This window comes from Doryrhamphus excisus, chromosome 3 (genome assembly GCF_030265055.1).
Source record: "Doryrhamphus excisus isolate RoL2022-K1 chromosome 3, RoL_Dexc_1.0, whole genome shotgun sequence".
Taxonomy (NCBI): Eukaryota; Metazoa; Chordata; class Actinopteri; order Syngnathiformes; family Syngnathidae; genus Doryrhamphus; species Doryrhamphus excisus.
Window position 1 is genome coordinate 18,283,168 of NC_080468.1, and position 24,609 is coordinate 18,307,776.

A 24,609-nucleotide genomic window follows, 5' to 3' on the forward strand; every position below is an offset into this window, starting at 1 on the left:
ACACAACAGTAAGCTACACAAAACCAACCACTACTCCTGAGTTCCTCAATCACTACTGTATTTTTGTGTACCTTACAGTATTTTTCATTCCCAGTCAGATAGTGAGTGAGCAGGAAAGTGCCGGGTATGAGTTTTGCACGTTTTATATTTAATCCTGTAGGAGTAAAACACAGACCTTGATTGTACTTTTTGGAATTGTCTACTAAGTTCATGTGGAGTTTCTATAGGATTTGAGGTTGGGTGGATGTGGTGTTTGTACCTTTCCCTGATGGCCCCCCACCCTGCGGGACTGCCCTCATATTAGTGCTGGCCCTCTTTATTTAGACGCACCCAAATCACAGCCTCTGCCCTCCAACTTTCTATTTTGCTCCTTGCGGTTGTGGCAGATGTCTCCAGCCAGCCAGCCAGGAGAATTACAGACCAGCAGGCCAGGATGTTGTGGGAGTTTGTTTCGTTCTTCAAGAAGCACAAACTTTTTACACGGCTTCCACTAGGCTTCCAGTCTTTGGTGCTTTTTTGTGGGAGGGTTTAGCTCGCTGCTGACCCGTGCATGAGAACGCACGGTGATATATATATATATATATATATGTGTGTGTGTTTTACTTGTATGTGAAGAGGAACAATGGTTGACTTTGTTTGTTGTGTGAAAAGGCGTATTGAGGGCACAGTGGCAGTATCCAGAAAGAAGAAGTGTACTTTTGTTCATGTGACATTTGATCATTTCTAGCGAGACACACGACCCTTTTTGTCCCTCAGCAAAGCACAAAGTGGAACGAGCCCGCCAGCAAAGATCATCTGGAAGTCATCAAGATGGGAATCTTGGTGGACGTCACATGATCACCCAGTCAACAGTTCCAAAGCCGCCAGTGCAGGAACATGCAGTGTGGATTCAACTCATACTGGAGGATGGCAACATCACAAGACATGAAATGCGCTCCGTAGGCAGGAAGGTGGAAATGCAGAGTGGATATAAGCGGAGTTTGCCTTAAGATGATGCCTAGCATGATGGCACTAAGTGTTTCAGAAGAGTCCACTTTGGAAAACAGCTCAAATGTGACTGTGCTAACAATGCTGACATGCTAATGTTAGCATGAAACATGTAGCATGTTAGAGCAAAGTGTCTGCATATGTTGATACTTATGAAAATGCTACTATGCTAATGTTAACACGTTCACACTAACATGACAGCACTGTGTATATATATTGCATATATTAATAGCATATTAGCATTGCTAACATGATAGCATTAAGTATTTATTTAAGTTTGTTTGTTTCTTTCTGCATATTCTCCCCGTGCATGCGTGGCTCTTCTCCGGGTACTACCCCCCCCCCCCCATTCAAAAAACATGTTAGCTTCATTGGCCACTCCAAATTGTCCATAGGTATGAATGTGAGTGTGAATGGTTGTTTGTCTATATGTGCCCTGTGATTGGCTGGCCACCAGTCCAGGGTGGACCCCGCCTCTCACCCTAAGACAGCTGGGATAGGCATGAGGATAAGCGGTAGAAAATGAATGAATGAATGTTTCATTCTGCTTATTCCTGATTAAAAATGGCTAAAAAGGCTGCAACACGAAGGTCAGCAATGCTAACATGCTAACTGCTGGCGTGATAACAGAAATGCTAAATGTTCTCATTGACTTTTTGAAATTTTGACTTTTTCATAAATGTCTTATATCTAATCCTTGCTGTTTAGTCGGATTAGATTTCTCTTGGGCTTGACAACATGTAATAAGATTTACGTCCAGCAGAGGGCGCCAAACGTAGTGCAAGGAAAACAATATGGAAAGTTGAAATGTTGCTAAAAGTTGGCTCCTTCCCAAACAAACGTTCCCTACGAGTCCACAGGAAGGACTTGTTGTTCTCCGAGTTGTTCTCACCCTCTTAGAAATGAAAAACAGCACAGTAGGCCTCCTCATGTTCCTCTTATCAATTAACCGCCATTGCGGTTGCGTAATGCCTGCACTGCCACAACTACACAAACCCTCCGTGCACGCCCACAGAACCTCCCTTGGTGGGCCACGCCCCCCCGCCCCAGGCCAACACACACACACATACCTGCAGATAGAGACACATGACCCCGGGTGGGCGGGGCGGCCTGGAAGGACAAGTAGGAGAGCAGCACATGCAAGGACAGCACTGTGTGTGTGCATGTCCGTGTGTGTTTGTTTGTGTGTCTTTTTAACCTTTTGCAGCTCCAACGCAAGACAGGAAACATGAGCAGGTGAGATCCTTTGGCTTTCATGCTCACCTTTCTTTGCACATATCATGATCTCCGATCAATAGACTTTATGAGCACGTCCTGTCTTTCACTTCTATGAAGTCCATTGTTAGCGTCCCACGGCTCAACTTCCTGCGAGCCAGTTGTTGTTCAACTATTTCATGCTGGGGTGTGAGAAGGCACTCGTTGGTTCTCACACATCTCAGCTAACAGCAGAACACTACAAGACTCGTTCACGCATGAACCCAGCATTAGCGTTAGCGTTGTTAGCATGACTGTCTGTTTAAAGCCAGGATTTGTTAGCATCCCATCCTATTGGCTCTCAGCAGACGGGTCGGGTGATCCTAATGTTGTGGCCCCACCACAGAGCACATAAAGGTGCACATGGACGGGTGTGGGTGGGTGGGGGGGGGCGTGGTCCTCTAGACTCAGGGGCCGGGGTCATCCCACAGGCGTGATTGAGAAGAATAAGAACCCCCCCCCCCCCCCCCACACACACACATGATGAAATGTCTGCTTATGTAAGTTGGATTGCTTAAGTTTCCTTTGGGGTCTTCCTGGTGCCAGAAGCTCCCCCATAAGTCCAGGCCCGGTCTCGTGTTTCACGCTCTGTACTTTGTCATGGAAGCCTCCTCAGAGTTGGAAAAAGTTCAATGTTTGGCTGATTTATCTTATCTTATCTTGTCTTATCTTATCTACAGCTTTGGAAAACAAACCAGCGCATCCGTGGCCTCTTTCACAATAAAGCTCACTTCTGCCACCTGCTGGTCGCTTCTATGGCTGAAAATTGCCTCTGAAGTGAAATGCATCAGTGGGGAGCTGTCATCACCTCTCTTTGTCTGCAGCACAAAAATACATCTAAGACGTGCAAATACGTCTTTGCTATTGAATGCTAATTATTATTGATAATTGTTAATAAGCCTAACCTACATGCTCAGTTTCATTCCTAATTACATTCTGAATTACGTGTAAAGTTTCATTGTTAATTACATGCTGAGTAATTTCTCATTACATTCTTAATTACATACAAAGTTCCATTCTTAAATACATTCCTCATTACATTCTTAGTGACACGCTAATTACATGCTAAGTTTCATTCCTAAAGACATTTTTAATTACATGCTATGCTTTATTCCTAATTAGATTCTCATTCCAATCCTAATGACATTCTAAATAACATGCAAAGTTCCACTCCTAAGTGCATTTTCAATCCATTCCTAATGACTAAGGTGCTAATGCTAACTTTCATCCCTAATGACATTCTGAATGACATGCAAGTTTCATTCTAATTACATTGTTACTTGCATGCAAAGTTCCATTACTAATGGCGTCATGGGATTGCTAAAGAGGTTTGGTGATATGGTGGTAAGCGTGTTACGGTGAAGGGGAAAGTAGCAGTGAGAAGGAATAGCGGAATGTTGTTTTGAGAAAGAATGTCTTTGGCAGCTGCGGCCGGCGTGCACATCTGGATTCCATCATCTGCATTCTCAAAGGTTCCAACATGTTCTTTCTCCCTTCCAACGATAGCTAGAACAATAGCCAAGGACAAACAAAAGGAAACGAGAGCATTGCAGGCTTGACTGTTGCTGGGTAGAAAACACACATTACGTGTTTGTCTTTGAATGTTTTTCTTCCTCAGCTGTGACATAAGAGGCTGCATGTGTTTGTGATCAGGAAGAGTGCTGCTTGTCAAGCATGTGATGAGAAAGTCCAACCTTTGGCCACCTCACTGACGGCAAGCAACAGAAAAGCCTTTTTTTACTGCATGAGAATGCACAAAGGACATTTAAGGAAGGTTTTATTTCCAAAGGTGCTGCTCACGGCGCTAAATAAATCTTATGCTCATCATGTTCTCAGCAAAACAACTCACAACATTCACATGCATGCCAAAAGAAAAGACTGACTCCACCTCTTACCAGTCAAGGTGGAATCAGCGACTTCCGAATCCAAATCCACTCCGTTGGCCAAATGTGTTCACACAAAGTAGGAATTTGACTTCAGTTAAATTAGCTCTCACTGTACGACTGTACACACACAGACACTTAAAGGGCACCTCTGACCTATAAATGTATTCTGGTGTTAAACCATGCCAAAGTTTCAGATCAGGGGGTTTGTGCATTGGGAAGTGAGCCCTGAAAGACGTTTGGGAGCGGGCTTCCTTATATGGGCGTGGCTGCAGGCCAGATAGCTCTCTGCCCTCCCCCAAGCTCTGCTTCTGTGTTTACGTTGTTTGTTTCCTAAAGACGCCACCATCAGGCACAAGTGGTTGGACTTCCTGAATATTTAATCAGTGGAAGATTAAATCAATCAATGAAAAAGTATGACAGCACGGATGTGCGCTTTAATTGCACAAAACATTCATATTAAATGCACAAAACGGAACGAACAAAGAAGGCATAAAAATTAAGCTATTTTTGATTCTGAGAGTGTGTGGGGGGGGGGGGGGGGTGATTATGTCATAGGCCCAAACTTTCATTGTTAATAACTCAAAAACAAAAGCAGCACAAACGTTCATTTTAAGTGCACAAAACAGCATAAAAAGAGCACAAAAATTGATGCTACTTCAGGTTCAGTTTGGGGCCTGTTGGGGGGGCAGGCTGACCTTTGGTTGACCTTTGTAATAAACTCTAATAACTCTAATAAAGGAAAAGCAGCACAAACTTTCATTTTAACTGCACAAAACAGCACAAACGTACCACAAAAAAAGAAACTATGTGAGCTGTAGAGTTTTGAGTGCTCTACAGGAGTCCACAAATCAACACAAAGGGCCCACAATGAGCATAATAGGTCCTCTTTATGAACTAATAACAAAAACATATTTTTTTTAGTTCAGCCTGGCAGAAGAAAGCATCTCTGTGCCTGGAAATTTGGCGTCCAGAGCTCTGTAGCGCCTACATGAGGGGAGGAGTTTGAACAGTTTGTGTCTGGGGTGAGAGGGGTCTGCAGTGATGTTCCCTGATGTTCCCGCTTCCTGGTCCTGGCCTGTACAGGCCACATATGGAGAGAAGGTCGGCTCCAGTGATTCTTTTTCTGTAGATTTGATGGTTCTCTGTCGTCTGTTCCTGTCATTTTTTGGTTGCAGATACAAACCAGAAAGCGATGGTTGTGCACAGAACAGACTGAATGATTTCGGTCTAGGACTGGATCAGCAGCTCCTGGGGCAGACCAAACTTCCCGAGTTGTCTCTGCTGGCCCTTTTTACCTACAGTGTTAATGTGTGAGGACCGCTGTGAGTCCCAAGAGAGTATGGTTCCCAGAAAGGCACCCAGCTTCACCTTCACTTAATGCCTAACTCCCTACGAAACTTTCTAGTCTGGTTTCCGCCCACATCACAGCACAGAGACGGCGCTCCTGAAACGACCTTCTCTTAGTCTCCATCCTCATCCTTGTTGACTTGAGTAGGGCCTTTGACATCATCTCAGACCCCCATCAGACCTCCATCATCCATTGGTATCACCCACAACCCCCTCAACTGCTTCCACTCCCATCTCACAGGCCGCACTCAGTTCCTACAGCTCTGGTCCTTCAAGTCCAATCTATCTCTCCCCTGTCGCTACAGGTGTGCCTCAGGCCTTTGTCCTGGGGCCCCTACTTTTGTCATTTCTCTTCTTCTCCTTGGCAAGCTCTTCCGCAGATTCAATATTCAGTTTCATTGTTTTGCTGATGACACCCAGTTCTACCTTTCCGCTAAAGCAAAGTCCATACGCTCTCCCTCCTCCTTCACCTCCTGTCTGTATGAAGTCAAATTATGGCTCACCACAAACCTCCTCAAAGTGAACAGGAACAAAAGCCAATTCCATCCAGAGAAAAAAAGGTGAGCGCTAGCATCAGTCCTGCGTTATGGCAACAGTAAAGCATCTTTCAATCCTTCACGTATGGGCTTGCTTCTCAGCCAGGTCACTATTTGGCCTAAGAACCACGAATAAAGAATGCTAGCAAAACATCCTTCCAAAGCCACTTTGGTTTTCCAGCATGATGGAGCACCTTGCCATGAGGCACAAGTCAGAACTAACTGGCCTGGGGATCAAAACAGCAACAATTTGGGTCCATGTCCAGGAAACTCTCCAGACCTCCTTCCCTTTGAGAACCTGGGGTCCAAGCATTGATGGTGCAAGAATGGACTACCATCAGTCAGGATGTGGAACACAAGTGAATGGAACTCTATATGACATAAACCTCATTTAACCGTCAATAAAAGCACAAGAAGTACTTGTAATTATACTTGGCGATGTCATGGTAAAAGACTGAAACAGCAGACCTTCTCCAATCATTTGGCCATGAATGTCCATACGTACAGCAGCATAAGATGTACCTGTGTGTGTGTGTGTGCAGGTGTCTGATAAGCCAGGTGGAGGTGCAGAGCTTCATTGAGAGGTGCATGATGGCGGTGGGTACCAAGCAGCATCACGCTCGCAGCCTGGCCCAGGTTCTGGTGGAGGGGGACCACAGAGGTCACTACAGCCACGGGCTGAACAGGATGGGTCAGTATAGCCTAGCATGTATCACACATATACGGTATGCATACACGTGTAATGTGTGTAGTTTATATACAGTATGGCTATGTGTGTAGTGTGGATGTGTATACTATGTGGAGCTATACAGTATGTACTATGTACAGTATGTATATGTGTATATGTGTATATGTGTATATGTGTATATGTGTATATGTGTATATGTGTATATGTGTATATGTGTATATGTGTATATGTGTATATGTGTATATGTGTATATGTGTATATGTGTATATGGTAGTGCAGATGTAGATGATTGATAGACAGACGGATGGATGGATAAGATAGATGATTGATAGATAGATGGATGGATGGATGGATAAGATAGATGATTGATAGATGGACGGACGGATGGATAAGATAGATGATTGATAGATGGACAGACGGATGGATAAGATAGATGATTGATAGATGGACGGATGGATGGATAAGATAGATGATTGATAGATAAATGGATGGATGGAGGGATAAGATAGATGATTGATAGATGGACGGATGGATGGATAAGATAGATGATTGATAGATAGATGGATGGATGGAGGGAGGGATAAGATAGATGATTGATAGATGGACGGATGGATGGATAAGATAGATGATTGATAGATAGACAGACGGATGGACAAGAGAGATGATAGCTAGCTCGAAAGATGGATGGAAGGTCGGATGGATGCCTTCTCTAAAACAGGTCTGTGCTGTTCCTGGACAGACATGTACGTGAAAGACGTTCAGACTGGAATCTGTGCCAAGGACGGAGAACCAGAGGTGGAGAAGGAGAGCCCAGCCACGGCGCTGGTGAACGGGAACAACCTCCTGGGTCCTGTGGTGGGAAACTTCTGCATGGACCTGGCCGTCAAGAAGGCCAAGGAAGTTGGGATTGGCTGGGTGGTGGCGCATGGTGAGTTCACCTGTCACACCGGCACAGTAAGCACTCCTGTCATGTGATACATGATCTTTGATGAGTGTCTTTTCCTGCTAGGTTCCAATCACTACGGCATCGCAGGATATTATGCAATGCAAGCGTTGAAGGATAACATGATCGTGAGTGAAAAAACGACGATTGCTGCACATTAGATTTTTCCCTAACGGCCTTGACTGCATCACAGGGCATGTCCTTCACCAACACGTCCCCCCTGGTGGTCCCCACTCGTGGGAAAGATGTGAGCAAACCAAAGCACTGATGTGCTGCACCTTCCCATTGCCAGTACACTGATTGGTTGATCATGTCATCCATTGTTGATTTTAGTGCACTTTGGGCACCAACCCCATCAGCGTGGCAGCTCCTTCCAAAGATGGAGATAACTTTGTATTGGACATGGCAACATCTGCCGTAGCCCTGGGAAAGGTACGTACTTCACATGTACTGCAGTATTTCTTAGGGTTAGGTTAGGTTTCTCAGGAGGTTTTCATGAACTATTTGGTATTACCGTATGCTATATATACAGTATATACTACATACTGTGACTGTATTTATTATATAACAATCTACAGTTGTCCCAATAAACATTGTGGGCAATTGCTTCCAGACTCGACCGTGATAAGGGCATCTGTGTAAAGTAGGATTCCTTAGTTGTAAATGAAATATTGTAGTAGTTGGAGCACAGAAAACCTGTTCACCACCTTCTAAGTATGTTTTTGAACATGCTGAGAGTCCCCAGCCCTCAGCGCTGCCCTGGCTCCCAGCCAGAGAGAGCGCAAGAGAGAAGAACTTCAACCGCTTTCCTTGTGTGTCTTTCTGTGGCTTATGACTTGCTAGTGTACTGCGTGAAAGTACACCAAGTAGTTTAAGGGTTAAGAGTATTTTAAGTTAGCTAAGAGTTTACAGTGCTAACAATGTACGTATGCACACAAGACATGTTTGACCTTCACGTTCAGTGTTGACATGGCACTTTGTACAATCGTTTCATTTGTCTTGAGCACTCCGTCAGCTCTTAATATGTTTAATGATCCATATGTATACAAATATGTAACGCTTTGACTTTTTAACCTCAACCTTATTTCATTGTTTGCTACCGCCGTTGTATGAATGGCTTCTTCTCGCTGCGGGATAAAAAGAGGCCCTCTTCCTGCTCTGCGAGGTCGTCTTTCAAGCAAGATGACAGTCGAGTGCAGCAAACAACTCCACTATATGAGATGTTGGATTAGTGTCCAATACCAAACCTACCAGTTCTCCCTACCAACTGAATTCATAGTGGGTCTTCCAACATGTGGTTGCACCCTTCGACCAGCCTTAGCCTTCGTGATTGACAGCATGGAATCTGCATCAAAATATTCAGCATCCATAAGTATACTTCTTGTTGACTGCTATGACAAAAGCATTTGCAATTTGATCAGAGCGAGGAGAAATTGCTGCTATGATGTGCACAAATGACTAAATGTGCTGGAGGTCAACTCATAGTCATGAAAAATTTCATGAGAAAAAGTGTCAAATATTTGTGATAGATTGACGCGTTGGAATTTGAAGGGAGGGATTGCTGTGTGTGATGGAAAATATGATGTTATAACCCTTATGAGCGCTAATTCTGCACTGGCATGCATACAGTATGTAATTGTACCAAGACGGCATCACACGGACTTGCTATGACTGTCTGCTTGAGGCAAGAGGCCTTTGGGTGTCTTTCCTTCATTCATTTCCTTCCTTCTTGGCGCTCTCCCCAGTCAGACATTTTCTTCTGTGTGTGGCCGTGCAGGTGGAGCTCAACGAGCGCCGTGGCGACAGCATCCCTGAGGGTTGGGGGTGCGACGCCCAGGGCAGGATCACGGCAGACCCCAAGAGAGTTCTGAGCGGTGGAGGGTTGGTTCCCATCGGGGGCAGCGAGGCCACAGGTCTTACCCTTTAAAGTTAGCATTTATTGCATGCGCGTGTACATGACTATAGGTAAGGTTATGATAGTGTTCTTAAGACAGGTGACATGAATGTGTGTGTGTGTGTGTGTGTGCCCAGGGGGGTACAAAGGCTACGGTCTAGGAATGATGGTGGAGGTGTTCTGTGGCATTCTGGCTGGTGCCAAGTACAGCAAACACATCCGCACCTGGAAAGTAACAGACAGGATTGCAGACCTGGTGAGTTTCCTGGACTTGTTCGTTCACCCCTGCTGTGTTAGCTGTGCATCACAAACACACCACATGGTGGCGCTGTTATTGGGCCCCACGTTTGACCCCATCGTAACTCAGATTGACTTGAATTACTCACGCATTTCTGCTTGCGCTCTAGCTAGGAATGTAAATCTCTTTGTGGTAGACGTTTGGATATGCATCAAGACACACACACACGTGGGTTACGATACCCTAAACCCTTTTAAAAACACAACCATTCCACGCAGTGTACAAATGATTCCATTTGATCAGTCTTAGTTGATCACGACCAGTTTTAGAAATGTGTGCCATTCTTTTATTCCAAAGATAATATGCAGTTAGAAATCCCACACTTTTTGGATGTTGAATGCAAGCGGCCACCCCTTCCAATTTGTCGGATGGTTCTTGAACGCAGCATGTAACTTTGCACCAAAATTGCACAGATAGACGTCTATCCCTCTTTCTTCACCTCATATTTGCTGTTGCTAGATTTGATGAGCTTATTGAGTGCTAATGAGTATATTTGTTCCCTGCAAAACCAAGTCCAGGCTGGTACTGGTGGATGGTGGCTCTGTATTCATTCAGTGCTTTTCATTTCATGTTCTTACGAACTAACTGTAACCCTAATCACAACCCGTAACGTGAGCTTGTTTGCCTGCGAGATAGAATCAGTGTCCGGAGAATCCATCACCACTTTTTGTTTGTGTTAAACTTGTGTAACATGTGTGTTTGCAGGGTCAGTGTTTTGTGGCAATCAACCCGGAGAACTTTGCTCCTGGGTTCACCGACCGGATGGCGGACCTGCTGGCCATCCAGAGAGGACTGGACCCAGTGAGTGCCAAGCCATGCACAGCCACTAGAGGGCACACTACATGACATCAAGGATGTCTTCAGCCTTGGACTTCCAAAGGATAACATGGCTAAGTGTTGTTGCTTTGCGTGCTACAGGCCGAACCTGCCGCTCCGGTTCTGACGGCTGGGGATCCGGAGAGAGCCAACATGGCCAAGTGTCAGGAAATGGGCGGGATCTCGTACCACATCAACGTGGTTAACTACATGGTATGCCATGAAGGAGAATTTCATGACATTTGCTTGCTGCTAGGCGGCATTTGTTGGGCCTGTAAATAAATAGGCATATATACCAATCAAAGAAAAACAACAATCATGCCTGCCGTATTGTTTCCTTGACATTGGTCCTACTTTTGGCAAAAGGACAGGGAGAGGCGGCAGGAACAGGATGTCTCCATTGTGACACACGTTTATTTAAAGGCATCAATTAGGAGAGAAAAATAATTATTCATCGAAAAAAACACAAAATAAGCACACAATGGTTGAACTTTTAGAGCCATTTGAATTTCTCGTCATGAGTAGAAAAAGCAAATAGAAAAGCCATGAAGCCAAAGCCATTGAATAGCACAAGCGTGTCCCCACTTTAGACCTTTATAGACCTTCGTGAATTTAGAAAACATAGACAAAAATACAAATACTAAGTACATAACTTCAAATACTTTCCTATCTACAGTATATACTGCCGCAGATGTCGCTGACTTTATGACAGGATAGTTGACATGATGAATATGCAGCAACAGCGCCACCTCGTGGGTCAGCTGGGAAACTGACAATGTGTTCATGGAACTCACCTCCGGGACCTGAATATGCCTTCTTTTCCTCCCTTCAGAATGAATGCGCCAGGAAAATTGGAGTCAGTCCGCTCCTGCCTTGCGACAACATCCTCTGCGAGTAAGGAGGCCTTCAGCATCATCTCCGCTTCTTCTGAGCTCCTCAGAAACACGGAATGAAATGTTTCATCACTGCATTTCCTGATGCCGACTGAAGGTTCAAAGCATCTTTGAAGACCACAGCATGTGATTCCCTCACTTGCCAATGTGGAAAGCAGAACCAGATCCAGAACCAGAACTGCATAATGTTTTGATTGCTTTTGTCTTCCTACTTCAAGCACCTCATTCCAAATAAAAGTTATGCAATATCTATTTGTTTGAGTTCCTCATGTACTACATTCTGTCCAACCTTTTGGACTTGGTGTGTGTGTGTGTGTGTGTGTGTGTGTAAGCAGGGGTGTGTTTAGTTATCTGGGGGCCCAAGGCTGACCTGGTCATTGGGGCCCTCCACATCCTTCTACTGTACGGACAAAGGTTTGTTTTACAAAAGGAGAGTAAGTGCTTTTGAAATCTTATCTGGCAGCTAAAGTTGCTAACGTTAAATTCCCTGAGGACACGCCCCCAAGTGTTCAATAAAGTACTGTCTCAAGGAATTCTTCAGTCTGGGATGCTTTTAATTTGATGGTCTGTGACTTTCTCACAGGATGTAGAAAGTGTTCACGTGGCATGTTTGACATTTGGCTCACTTCACTTTTTGCATGCGGTGCTTGCTCTGCTTACTTTTTGTCGTTGGAGAGGAAAACTCTTTGACAGCAAATAAGAAGCGTGAACAGGTGGGTCTCTCATCGAAAATCCACATTTCTAATCCCTCATTTGGAAAAACGATGACGAGCTTCCATGCCACACCAGTGATGAAATGTCAATATCTACATCATGTCAAGTCAACGCTTCATCACCATGAGCGTACCAGCCCGAAGAGTCCGTCTGAAACCGTGGCTTCTGGCGCAGGTGGACAGTGGATGTTTCCCTGGTCTTCATTGGCTCAGTGCGGACCGCCAACTCTTCCAGATCCCTTGGAAACATGCGACACGCCACACGCCAACATGTGAAGAGGAAAACACCATCTTCAAGGTCATGCTCTCATTCTTTCTGGCCAATCAACGAATCAAGTTGTTTTTTTGAAAAGAGAAACTATGCAGTTTCGCTTCTGCTTCTTCACACATCAACTTCCTGTTTGACTTCTGCTTCCTTCTCTCGTGCCTTTCGTGGACGTCCTGCAGGCGTGGGCCCTGGAAACAGGAAAATTCCAGGAAGGTGTGGATGATCCCGACCCAGCCAAGTGGAAAGCCAACCTTCGTTGTGCGCTAAACAAAAGTCGAGAGTTCCAACTCAAGTTTGACGGCACCAAAGAGACACCGGCTGTAGCCTACAAAATTTATGAAGTTGTTTGCGGCGGTGAGGACAAAAACTTTTTGTGTTGGTCAAATTCCTGCACCAAAAAAAAATATTCATTAGTCTTCACGTACTTTCTTTCAGATGCCACGGCTGACAACAATGAAGTAAGTTTATGAAAATAGAATACAAATACAGTTTTCATCAGCACACTTGCCGTACCATTGGCTCCAAAGTTTGGGCCAAAAAGTCAGCTTTTAAGGCTGTAAAAGGTCTCACCATACACTTGATTCACTTTTCTCAGTCAGGTATGGAGTCAGGACATTTTCTCCCATTTCTCTGCTGGGTTAGGATTGGGGTCACATTTCATTGGTTGGCAACTGACGCCATACAGAACGTTTCATCGACATTGTGGCTTTTGTCAGGAAAGAAACTTGCAAGTCACAACACTGCAAGGCAAGCTGTTTGCTAGCGATAAATCAAGTCGATTGACAATGGTCCGCAGCCAATCAGGGTGAAGAAGACAATGGGTGTTGTCACAGCCACCTCCTGCTAAATCACAGAACTACAACACTCTTCTTCAAGGGCCGGTTCACACCATGTGGCAAGGGAACACTGTACTGTATCCTTCCTCTGAATGGCGTGCCCAAGCAAAGCATCCAACATGTATTTTCAGCTATTTTCATGGGTAGACACATATATAAACACTTAGCAATATCATGCTAGGTGCTAGCATGCTAACATTAGCATCTTAGCATTGCTAGCATGTTAACATTAGCATGGTAGAATTTGGTAGACACTGTAAACAACATTAGCAATGCTAATGTTGGCATTGCTAGCATTAGCATAGTATGATTTTTTTGCCATTTTCTTCACTAGATACACATATAAACACTATATCCTGCTATAACTATAACTATATAGCACTATAACTACTATGCTACATGTTAGCATGGTAAAATAAGCATAGAAGCATTTTAGTCATTTTCATAGCTAGATGCTTATATCAAGACTTACCAAGATTATTTGAGTGCTAACGTCAGCATGTTTTGGTCTGACCCAGTGGAAAAGAATGAGTCACCTCGATGGAGGCGCTGCTGTACTGTAAGAAATGTTTCCGTCTATTTGGCTGTCAGTGACTTGACTTCTGTCTTCCAGATGCCAAATCTGACAGAGCTGACAATTGGTAGGTAAAATCGTGCACTGCATGTCAGGATGGAAATGCAGAAGATGATGAAGTCATTTTGCCAGATTCCAGGATCAGTGACTCCGCCTCTTTCGTGCCTCTACCGCCTCCCCCCAGTGATGTCAGCCAGTTTGGTGTGAAAACGTTTGGACTTCCTCATCCTGTGTGCTGTGAGCAGGTATTAGATGAGGCCCCCATAGAGTCCTGCTCTGTGGTCCAGGGTCAGGCAGACCCTCCAAACCTGCTCAGCAGCATCCCATGTGAGTGATGATGTTTGAGATTAGGATGGAAGCAGGGTGTGTGTAGATTCTCCTCTCTAATCGGACCTGGGGTGTCCTTGTTGTGGGTTGCTACAGTAACTGATCTAGACCTGAAGTTCCAATACCGCGGCCGAGCAATGAGTTCTCTGACGGTCAGTAACCCTCAGGGCTGCCGGCTGTACTATGGACATCTGGAGCCCAACCCAGAGCAGGTGGACCTGTTTGGACCCATTACCTTACAGCAGGTCCTGTTTCCGGGAACTTCTGAGATCCTGAGCCAGAAGCAACGTGGATTCACAGAGGCCCTGCTAAATGTGATGGATCGGGGCCTGATCCTAGAAATCTGCCAGCAGGACATCTACGCTATCCGCCTCTGTCAGTGCAAGGTGTTCTGGTCTGGACCAGGCGTGCCTGATCATGGTCAACCCAATCAGTTGGAGAGGGAGAGGAGGGTCCGGGTGTTCAGCCTCAACGACTTCCTGCAGGGTGACAAAGCTGAAAGACAAAAGTTCTGATCAGTTGTGAACATTAGAGTAACACATTTCCCCTCCAGGACTCATCTTATACCAGAAAGGTGAAACGCAGAACGCCCCCCCCTTTGAGATCTACTTCTGCTTTGGGGAGGACTGGCCCGACCAGAAACCCAAAGAGAAGAAGCTCATTGTAGTTCAGGTCGGTGAGAGGTGGTTGTGGTTCTCGTGCCTTATTTACTCAGGGAAGGATGAAGACAATGAAGGAAGATCACATGATGACAATGTGATGATGATGCCCCCCCCCCTCCATGCCATCGCACAGTTAGAGAAGCTCTGCTTTAAGATTGCAATGCTAATCCATACTTAGCTTCTATGTCATCTCTCTGGATTTGGAAGGAAAGTGACATGGCATCTTTTTTTCAATGACTTCATGTTTCAAGACCCATTTCTTGTTTTCTTCAGGTGGTTCCTGTAGTGGCTCGGATTCTAACAGAAATGTTCTCTGGAGGAGACAGCTGGTCCATTGACAGTATCCGACTGCAGATCTCCAATCCAGATGTGAAGGACCAGACAGTGGAGCAGTTTAAAGAGCTCCAGAGACTCATCCACAGCCAACATCTGCAGGCTCCCTGGACTCCCACTGTTCCCTAAAAAACAGGCGAAGCCCTCCAACCCAGTACAGATCCGGACCGGGCTAATGAGAACCATCCAGGACAGTTCTACCGACTTATCTTAGCATGCTAACAGTATTTGGGGCGTCACCAGACGAAACGCTACACGAGATTGGTTCTACGAGAACAAGATGACTGAACATGACTTTTAAGAGGAATGCAGTGAAACATCTACTCATTTCATTTCTACTATGGTCACGGGATTTGAACATGCATACAAGTTACATTGAATACAGCATATCTTTCCACATGTCCAAAAGGTGTTGTCTCATCCCACCCACATCTGGTGCAGTACATTTATTCACTTCCTGTATTGCATTGGGATTTTTTTTAACACAAGTGATAACCTAATGCAGGGGTCAGCAACCCACGGCTCCATTGCTGCACGTCGCTCTTCAGCCTCTTTGTCGTGGCTTCCTTTGCAATGCTCAAGTATTTTTTAACACCCGAATTGGGAAAATACCTATCTTAGGAATTAGTTTTTTTTTCACTTGACTTCCCTGCCCCTGAATGAATCCTGGCTGAATTCTGACGAGTGATTGGATGAGCTCGAGCAATGGAGGGGAAGCGGGTGTTTGGCTGGCTGCTTTGGTTGGGATATTAAAGGTCTCCCCCAATGTGCTAAACTAACCATGAATCTACCCCCCCCCCCCCCACAGTTTTTAATTCTGCATGGACAGATGCCTTTGTCTTCTCAGCTTCTCTGGCTTACATTTATGCTTCACTATTTGCAATTTGTATTTTGCTGTTAAAACTGGTCAAATTAAGAACTACTCAAACTTTCAAAAATTTATAAGATATATTTTTTTAATTATGTTTTGCAGCTGCCGTCTATTTTCCTTTAGTAAGCGTGGGGGCAAAACGGCTCTTTTGATAGTAAAGGTTGCCGACCCCTGACCTAACGGAACAATATGGTGATGTCATTATTAAGATAATCATTAGTGTAATAAAAACCATCAACTGCTGGTAATGTTTCCTAAATTGACTTATCTTGGTGCATTGTTTAAGTTCCTTAAGTTCCTTGTGTGTACGCTAGCGGCCCGCCTCCGCCCACCCAGACAAAGAGACCATGACCGAGGACTCACTCCGTTCATGCTGCTGTTCTATGGGCCGAATGTGCCAAGGTGCTTCGAGCGATGCACAGTGACTCCTCTGCCTGCACATGGCAATATATTGATTATGCACTTCTTTTTCATTTATTGTGAGATTGATGACATGACATTATTGTCTCAGGCCTCGTGCTCACCAGTGTGCTCTCTCTAAACAAGAGATTGGGTCATGTTTTAATCTCATGACACCCCTATTAATTATTAACGATCAATGTTTAATTGACATATGAAGCTCTGTTAGTGTTTGTACGTTCACTTCTTTAGCTTCTCAAGCAGATTTTATATTTTAACCAATCATATTAATAAAGACATTCTTCGAAATCCATCAGTAGGAATTCTATAGCAATGGAAATGTTATGAACAGGTCAATCGAGCCCTGACAAAGTGCTGAAAATATACAGCATCTGTACTCTAGCAAGTCTGGTTTGTGCGGAGCGTTGAGAGCGGACCTAATGTTCGTGTGCGTGTGTTTCTAGTCGGGTAAACGCCGTGGTTACACGCGGAAAGCCCGTGTGAGATGGCGGTCGGGACGCTGACCGTCTAGAATTGTTCCCAATCGCTTGGTTTGTCACCTTTGTTCCTTACCGATCTCCTTCTTCGGGTCCGAGCAATGGAGGGGGGCAAACCCAACCTGTCGCTGGTCTACCAGGCTGTCCAGGCCCTGCACAACGACCCGGATCCGGCCGGAAAGGAACGAGCCTCGGTGTGGCTGGGAGAGCTCCAAAGATCGGTACGAAAATGAGAAATACTGGACACCGAGCTGTGGGTGGGGGCGGCGTGTGACACCAAGGTGGCTGCACTGAGTTTACAGGGTGACCTTTGCAAAGCGCCTTCATATTTGAATCCCGAGCGTAAAACGTGCGGGAAGAAGTGCGCAGTAGCACGTTAGCATGTGAGCTAAGTTACTCTGCCTCATGAATGAATCACAACAAGGTTGATAGCAACGTTCTTTCCCTGCTTGTCCGTCTTCTCGAAGGCGGAGCAGGTAGACGATTATTTAAAATCAAAACATCTATTTGCTTATGGGCATTTTCATTTGACGTGCCGGTTTTGTGTTGCACTGTCTGAGGAGTTGTTGTGTGCTAGCTTGTTAGCATGGCTAGTGTAACTGCTACAGTGACGTGTTTGAATGCAATTAGCGGAGCGACCGCTGGTGTTGTGTTTCATTCTTCACACACATTCTTATTCCTCTCTGAGGGGGGGCAGAGCACAGGTGGTGTGCTGTCAGGGCCAGGAAAGCCTTCTCTGCTGGCCTCAATACTATGACAAACACTTACCTTCAATCATAATATTTCTGTCATCAAATTCTATCCATTTATTATTTGTTGTATGTACTATATATATACGTATGTATAATATATATATATATATGTGTGTGTGCGTGTGTATGTATATGTATGTTAAGATGTTCTTGCACAATCTTTTTACTCCTAATTTCGAGTACCTTACCTTGCATTGCTCCTCATGAGACTCCCTTGCTGCACTGTGTGTGTATACCAGCTGTGTGTGCAAACATGCCAAAAATACACCAGGAAGGGGGAAACACCTTTACACGCCACTGTATTGCATCAGCAAACGTAACGATTTCATGGACAAACATTTTATTCACAAACATTTCATTGACAGAAATAAGTGCAAAAAGTTTCAAAGGCATTTCATGGCGCCCTAGAAAAGTGTCCCAAACGCGTGACGCTGTCAAGAAAGGGGATGTTTCCAAATGTCTTTCGACACAGAGAGGTGCTACGCAAAAAAGTTACTTTCAGCTAGGTGATCTCAGCTGCAGGCTGCAGGTATCAGCCTGATACCAACCAATATCAGCAGATCCCGAGGTGTCGCCATGCACATTTTGGATTCTGAGCCCTTTGCGGTGTGGTCGCCTGACTCGACTGACTTCATTTCCAGATGTATGCCTGGGAGATCTCCGATCAGCTGCTGCAGCTCAAGCAGGACGTGGAGTCTTGTTACTTCGCTGCTCAGACCATGAAGATGAAGATCCAGACTTCATTCTACGAGCTTCCTCCTGATACCCACAATGCACTGCGAGACTCGCTGCTGTCTCACATCCAGAACCTCAAAGACCTGTCGCCCATCATTGTGACCCAGGTAACAGGCATTTTCTCTCTGATGTCAGTCTACATTGCCTTTGCAAATGTGGAAGATTTAAATCCCGTGTGTGTGCGCCTAGCTGGCTTTGGCCATCGCAGATCTCGCTCTTCAGATGGCCTCGTGGAAAGGATGTGTGCACACGCTCATGGAAAAGTAAGACCTGGCACATTTGAACGACGTCGTGTAGGATTAGAATTGTTGCTGTTCTCATCCTGGTGCTCTCCGTTCCTGGCAGGTATAACGCTGATGTCAGCTCCATGCCCTTCCTCGTCGAGATCCTGACTGTGTTGCCCGAGGAGGTCCACAGCCGCTCGCTACGTATCGGAGCCAATCGGAGGACGGAGATCATTGAGGACTTGGCATATTACTCTTCCACCGTGGTGGCGCTATTGGTTGGACCCTGTTCTTCCTCTGTCTAGTTGTCACACCTGACAACACACCCCCTAACCCTTTTCAATAAGCTTGCACGCGTGAGTTCAGTCTCTGCGTAGTGTGACGTACGCCTCCAAAGAGACACTGGAGCCGCAGCAGACAAACAGACACAAAAAACAGCAACAGCATCCAAATGTGAAGCTATTGATAACTAGGACGAATAACACAAAGCTCTGTCTTGAATTCCCTAGCCTTTTTCTGAAATGCACATAGATTCCTTTCTTTTTCAAGTTGCGTGTTTTGTCGTTGTAGGCGTCGTGTGTGGAAAAGACTGGCAGCAACGAGAAGATGCTGATTAAGGTCTTTCGTTGTCTGGGAAGCTGGTTCAACCTGGGGGTACTGGATAGCAACTTCATGGCCAGTAACCAGCTTCTCATGGTCCTCTTCCAAGTTTTGGTGAGCAGCTTGCTGGATTCTTCTGCTGGCGCTGACGACGACTGAATGTGTGCGTTCTTTTGTGTGCAGCAGAGGGACGACACCTCCACGAACCTTCATGAGGCGGCCTCAGACTGTGTGTGCTCCGCCCTCTACGCCATCGAAAACGTGGACACCAACATGACGTTAGCGCTGCAGCTCTTCCAGGGCGTCTTGACCCTGGAGACAGCCTATCACATGGCTGTGGCTCGTGAGGACCTTGACAAGTGAGGACCCCAAAGCGCTTTGTGAGTGCTCCTCTGTGACTGCCATCTGTCACGCTCTTTCATTTCTTTTTCCCAGAGTTCTTAACTATTGCAGAATCTTCACCGAGCTGTGCGAGACCTTTTTAGAGACCACTGTCAGGAGTCCGGGTCAGGGCATGGGCGACCTAAGAACGCTGGAGCTGCTGCTGATCTGTGCCGGACACCCCCAGTATGAGGTAGCCAAATGTCTGCTATACTGTGTGTGCCACCATAAAAGGAGGTGCTTCTCCTGTGATGCCGGTTTGTGTGCTGCAGGTGGTTGAAATCTCCTTTAACTTCTGGTACCGTCTTGGTGAAAATCTCTACAAGATCAACGATGTGGCCCTTCACAGCGTTTTCCGACCGTACATTCAGAGACTATTGCACTGTTTGGCCCGACATTGTCAGCTGGATCCAGACCACGTAAGATCTGCTTGTCTACTCGGGCCTGATTGGGAAGAATCCTGTCCATTTCCATTTCCTGTGTTGTGCAGGAGGGAATTCCAGAGGAGACGGATGACTTTGGCGAATTCAGGATGAGGGTTTCTGACCTGGTTAAAGATGTGATTTTTCTTGTTGGTTCTATGGAGTGTTTCTCTCAGGTGACAACAAGTAGCAAATGTGTATTCTGGCTTGTCGTGTCCTTGTCTGCTGATCTTCTCTTTCTGCTGGCAGTTGTATTCTACTCTCAAAGAAGGGAATCCTCCTTGGGTGGTGACCGAAGCCGTGCTCTTTATCATGGCTGCCATCGCTAAAAGTGTAGATCCGTGAGTCACATTGTCGCCTCGATGAATTTGTACTTCTCACATGTACAGATGAAAAAGCGTCTTGGGTGTCTTGGCAATGTTTCAGGGAGAACAACCCCACCCTTTTGGAGGTGTTGCAGCAGGTTGTGCTGCTCCCAGAAGTAGTTCACATGGCGGTGCGCTACACAAGCATTGAGCTGGTTGGAGAGATGAGCGAGGTTGTGGACAGAAACCCCCGATTCCTTGGTGAGACCATGTGCTTCCCTTACTATGCATTTCTTTCTAGTCTTCTCACACTAGTCACTGAAAAGCAGGTTTGCAAGCGCCCGCTGTAGGTGTGAGGGGCACCACCACATTGGTGACTTTTTGTATGTAGCGGGTATGAAAGACAACCATAAAATGTAGACAAAAACATCTTGGACTTGATTTTTGAAAATCACTGGTGCCATGTCGAGGATCAGATGCCTGCAGAGCATGCAGACACTATGTAGCACCTTTAGTGCAGGAGGAAGTTGTGGATACCAGCAGTTTGTTCATGTTCTGGTTTGCCTTGAAATAAGCTATGAAAATAAATGAGTAGCTCTTGGCCATTTTCATCTAGTAAAAGTATCTCTCCCAAGAAAAAAATCTTGCTGAGCCCTAATATAACCAGTAGTGCATTTCATTGACCATTTTGACACTGCATCTATTTCATCCCTATTGGAATCCGTATCAGGCCATATCATCCGTATCAGGCCATATATATATATATGTGTGTGTGTATATGTATATATATATATGTGTGTGTATATGTGTATATGTATGTATATATATGTGTGTGTGTGTGTGTGTGTGTGTGTATGTATATGTGTGTGTATATATGTATGTATGTATATACACACACACTGCTTTTTTTGCCACCTGTGTTGTGGTATTTAGTGGCAACTGTGCTTAAAGTGACATCACAGTAAAACAAGACTCGCGTTGCGATCTTTACACCTGCTGTGAGTTGGAGGGAAGGTGGCGGTAGCGGTAAGGGAGTGCTGGACAATCTGGAGATCGTCCTAGTCAATGATGATTTTAGAACGTTGTTGCTTTGTGTGTCAGACCCAGTGCTGAACTACCTGATGAAAGGTCTACGGGAGAAACCTCTGGCCTCGGCCGCAGCAAAGGCCATCCACAACATCTGCTCCGTGTGCCGGGACCACATGTCCCAACACTTCCAGGGTTTGCTGGACATCGCTCGCTCTCTGGACTCCTTTGCATTGTCCACAGAGGCTGCGGTGGGACTGCTCAAAGGTACATCAGCTTGCTCAGAGTCTAATGCACGCCTAGGTCTGTGTTGGCCTGATAGCAGAGTGGATCCTGCTCCGAGCCGGATGGAGGGAGGAGGAGCCTCAGTGATTGATGTTTTGGCTATTTGTACTGGGTAGGCACGGCGCTGGTCCTCGGGCGTCTTCCTCTGGAGAAAATTGCAGAGTGCCTCGGCGACTTGTGTGATGTTCAAGTTGCAGCTCTGAAAAAGGTCAGGAGCCGCTGGGAAGTCGTCTGTCTGTTCTTGTTGTGTAATGAAAGAAGAATGAAACCAAAGAGGCTTTTGTTCTTTCAGCTTCTGGCCGAAGAATCAACCAACGGCCGATCCGCTGATCCGACCGTCTGGCTGGACAGACTGGCTGTCATTTTCAGGTAGGCCCTTTGGGTCGCCAGTGTGGCGTGCCAGTAGTGAAGGTGCTGTTTTGTTTCAGACACACAAACCCCATCGTGGAGAATGGACAGACACACCCTTGTCAGAAGGTCATCCACGAGGTAAGCTAGTCTGTCACTCGATTTCATTTCCAGCATTGGCACCGCTGCTTGTACCTGCTACCTTCTAGATCTGGCCCGTGCTGTCCGAGACTCTGAACAGTCACCAGGCTGATAACCGAATTGTGGAGCGATGCTGCCGCTGCCTCCGCTTTGCCGTACGCTGTGTGGGAAAAGGCTCCGCCTCCTTGCTGCAGCCATTGGTCACGCAGGTCAAAGTGAATGAAAGGTGATTGTGTGAAGCCGTGCCGGTCCTCATGTGTGTCACCTGCCGTGTGTCAGATGGTGAGCGTGTACCAGGTGTATCCACACTCGTGCTTCCTGTACCTGGGCAGCATCCTGGTGGACGAGTATGGCATGGAGGAGGGCTGTCGGCAGGGTCTTCTGGACATGTTGCAGGTGAAATGTTTGGAAAGAATCAGATGTGATGGTCGTGACTTTGCGTGAACAGCCTGTTAACCCGCCTTGGTAGGCTTTGTGCATGACAACCTTCCAGCTGTTGGAGCAGCCCAATGGTCTCCGGAACCACCCTGACACCGTTGACGACCTCTTCAGACTAGCGACCAGGTTGGTTGTGTCCACCTGCTGTCAGCGATGTACGATGTGTGACATGCGCCATATGTTACGTGTAGGTTTGTCCAGCGGAGTCCTGTCACGCTGCTCGGCAGCAGCATCGTGGTTCACATCATCCGGTGTGCCATCGCCGCCACCTCGCTGGACCACAGAGACGCTAACTGCAGCGTGATGAAGTTTGTGCGAGACCTCATCCACGCGGGCGTGGCCAACGACGTAAGAAGCCAGAAATGTTAGGTGTAGGTGAATGAGTGGATTCGACATGTCGGTGTGTTGTGTCATTCAAGCACATGGAGGACTTTGAGTTGCGGAAGCAGCTGATCGGCCAAGCCATGGAGCAGCACGGCCAGCAGCTCGTCACCCAGCTCATGCACTCGTGTTGCTTCTGCCTTCCGCCGTACACGCTACCCGACATTGCAGAGGTGTTGTGGGAGGTCATGGTTTTTGACCGGCCGGTGAGTTGCTACTGGGCCGCCCTGGGCGAGTCAGATGCAGTAGGTGGCGCTCACTGCTAATGTCCTCACTGCAGACATTCTGTCGCTGGTTAGAAAGCGCTCTCAAAGGCTTACCCAAGGAGACGTCTGGAGGAACGGTTACGGTCACGCACAAGCAGCTGACAGATTTCCACAAGCAGGTCACCAGGTGAGCAATGCAACAAAGAACGGCTGAAATCTGTGCTAGACTTGACGGCGTTGGTGACGACAAGCTGCTTTTCCTTCTGCAGTGCTGCTGAATGTAAACAAGTGTGTTGGGCCATCAGAGAGTTCACCAGATTATTCCGCTAAACGCATGTAAGCACACACACACACACACACACACACACATCTTCTTAGCTATGCATTGCTATGAATATTCCTGCTCACCCTGCTCCTTGTATTCTCACTCTATGCGTGCATGCATGCATGTCATGTACATCCGTGATGTATGTAAAAAAACAGGCAGGTAAGATAATGTCCCTCTATGCTCATAAGGACAGAAAGTCAACCTTGTTCTACATTCTGAAAGGCCAAAGTCATCCGGGTGTGCTGCGGAAGCGGGCCAATGCGGGTTGAGGCTGTGACAGTGAACCTTGTCGTGCATCTTTCAGATAAAGTCTTGGGAATTGAGACGCGGCAGCAGAAGCTGGAAGTGCATACAAGGCTCTGACGAGACGCTGACTGGACGCTACGGGGTGGACAGATGATTTAACAGATGCACCTGCAGCAGGTGGGAGGTGGGGAGGGCAGGCCGAGGAGGCTTCACAAAGTGAAACGGGATGTGCCTGGTCAACTGTTTTTAAGAGAAACTTTATTTTTTGGACTGGATGGTTAGGGCGATGCTGTACAAAGAGCCAAATGGTATCCCGTGGACGACACGATGTCACCTTGGACCATTTGAAAGTCGACTTTCATTGGACTCGTTTTTGCGTGACGGAATGAACTCTGACATGACGTCATCACGGATATTGCCTTGTTGTAGACAATAAACACCAAATGTCATATCATACCTCACGGGCCTGAATGTTTGACACCACATGCTCATTTATGTCTCACATGGCACCTAACGCTAAGTCACGATTCCACTTGGAATTCTGGTGATGTGTGTTTGTATATTTCCCCAAGCCCTACAAGTCAGGTTTCCACAGGCAGCAGCTGAGAAATGGACACCCATCCAGGAATGCCACACCGTGGTCATCGTCTCGCTGCTGCACACCATTTCATCTTGAACTCTGTACTTGTCCATGCATTTCCTTTTTATCTGGCTTCATGTGATCATCCACGTCCATCTTTTCCCACAGTCTTGAAGCCAACCCTAACCT

The 24,609-nt window shown here is 46.2% G+C and overlaps 3 protein-coding genes across 4 annotated transcripts; all 3 read left to right on the top strand.

Moving 5' to 3' along the window:
• The first annotated feature begins 2,056 nt into the window (after window positions 1–2,056).
• Window positions 2,057–11,792, top strand: LOC131125128 (uncharacterized oxidoreductase YjmC-like). The gene is made up of 11 exons (XM_058066340.1): window positions 2,057–2,223; window positions 6,553–6,701; window positions 7,438–7,626; window positions 7,708–7,769; window positions 7,835–7,888; window positions 7,975–8,073; window positions 9,419–9,554; window positions 9,673–9,791; window positions 10,539–10,634; window positions 10,752–10,862; window positions 11,482–11,792. The coding sequence occupies exons 1-11, from the start codon at window positions 2,216–2,218 to the stop codon at window positions 11,545–11,547; spliced, it is 1,089 nt and encodes a 362-aa protein (XP_057922323.1). The 5' UTR covers window positions 2,057–2,215; the 3' UTR covers window positions 11,548–11,792.
• A 376-nt stretch (window positions 11,793–12,168) lies between these two features.
• Window positions 12,169–16,350, top strand: irf5 (interferon regulatory factor 5). Of its 2 annotated transcripts, none has more exons than XM_058066338.1 (9): window positions 12,169–12,255; window positions 12,364–12,553; window positions 12,703–12,877; window positions 12,959–12,981; window positions 13,973–14,000; window positions 14,066–14,260; window positions 14,357–14,746; window positions 14,814–14,932; window positions 15,196–16,350. In XM_058066338.1, the coding sequence occupies exons 2-9, from the start codon at window positions 12,380–12,382 to the stop codon at window positions 15,382–15,384; spliced, it is 1,293 nt and encodes a 430-aa protein (XP_057922321.1). In that variant the 5' UTR covers window positions 12,169–12,255; window positions 12,364–12,379; the 3' UTR covers window positions 15,385–16,350. The 2 variants fall into 2 exon arrangements, with proteins under 2 accessions (XP_057922321.1, XP_057922320.1); XM_058066337.1 differs by having other exon boundaries at window positions 12,213–12,255; window positions 12,332–12,553.
• Window positions 16,351–16,962: 612 nt separating this feature from the next.
• Window positions 16,963–24,294, top strand: tnpo3 (transportin 3). Its single transcript, XM_058067050.1, has 23 exons — window positions 16,963–17,243; window positions 18,416–18,616; window positions 18,699–18,772; window positions 18,855–19,011; window positions 19,304–19,447; window positions 19,517–19,692; window positions 19,769–19,907; window positions 19,987–20,133; window positions 20,205–20,312; window positions 20,386–20,477; window positions 20,563–20,702; window positions 21,543–21,734; window positions 21,869–21,960; window positions 22,045–22,121; window positions 22,181–22,241; window positions 22,310–22,450; window positions 22,521–22,637; window positions 22,711–22,805; window positions 22,871–23,027; window positions 23,099–23,266; window positions 23,341–23,453; window positions 23,536–23,602; window positions 23,899–24,294. The coding sequence occupies exons 1-22, from the start codon at window positions 17,124–17,126 to the stop codon at window positions 23,594–23,596; spliced, it is 2,772 nt and encodes a 923-aa protein (XP_057923033.1). The 5' UTR covers window positions 16,963–17,123; the 3' UTR covers window positions 23,597–23,602; window positions 23,899–24,294.
• Window positions 24,295–24,609: the final 315 nt, after the last annotated feature.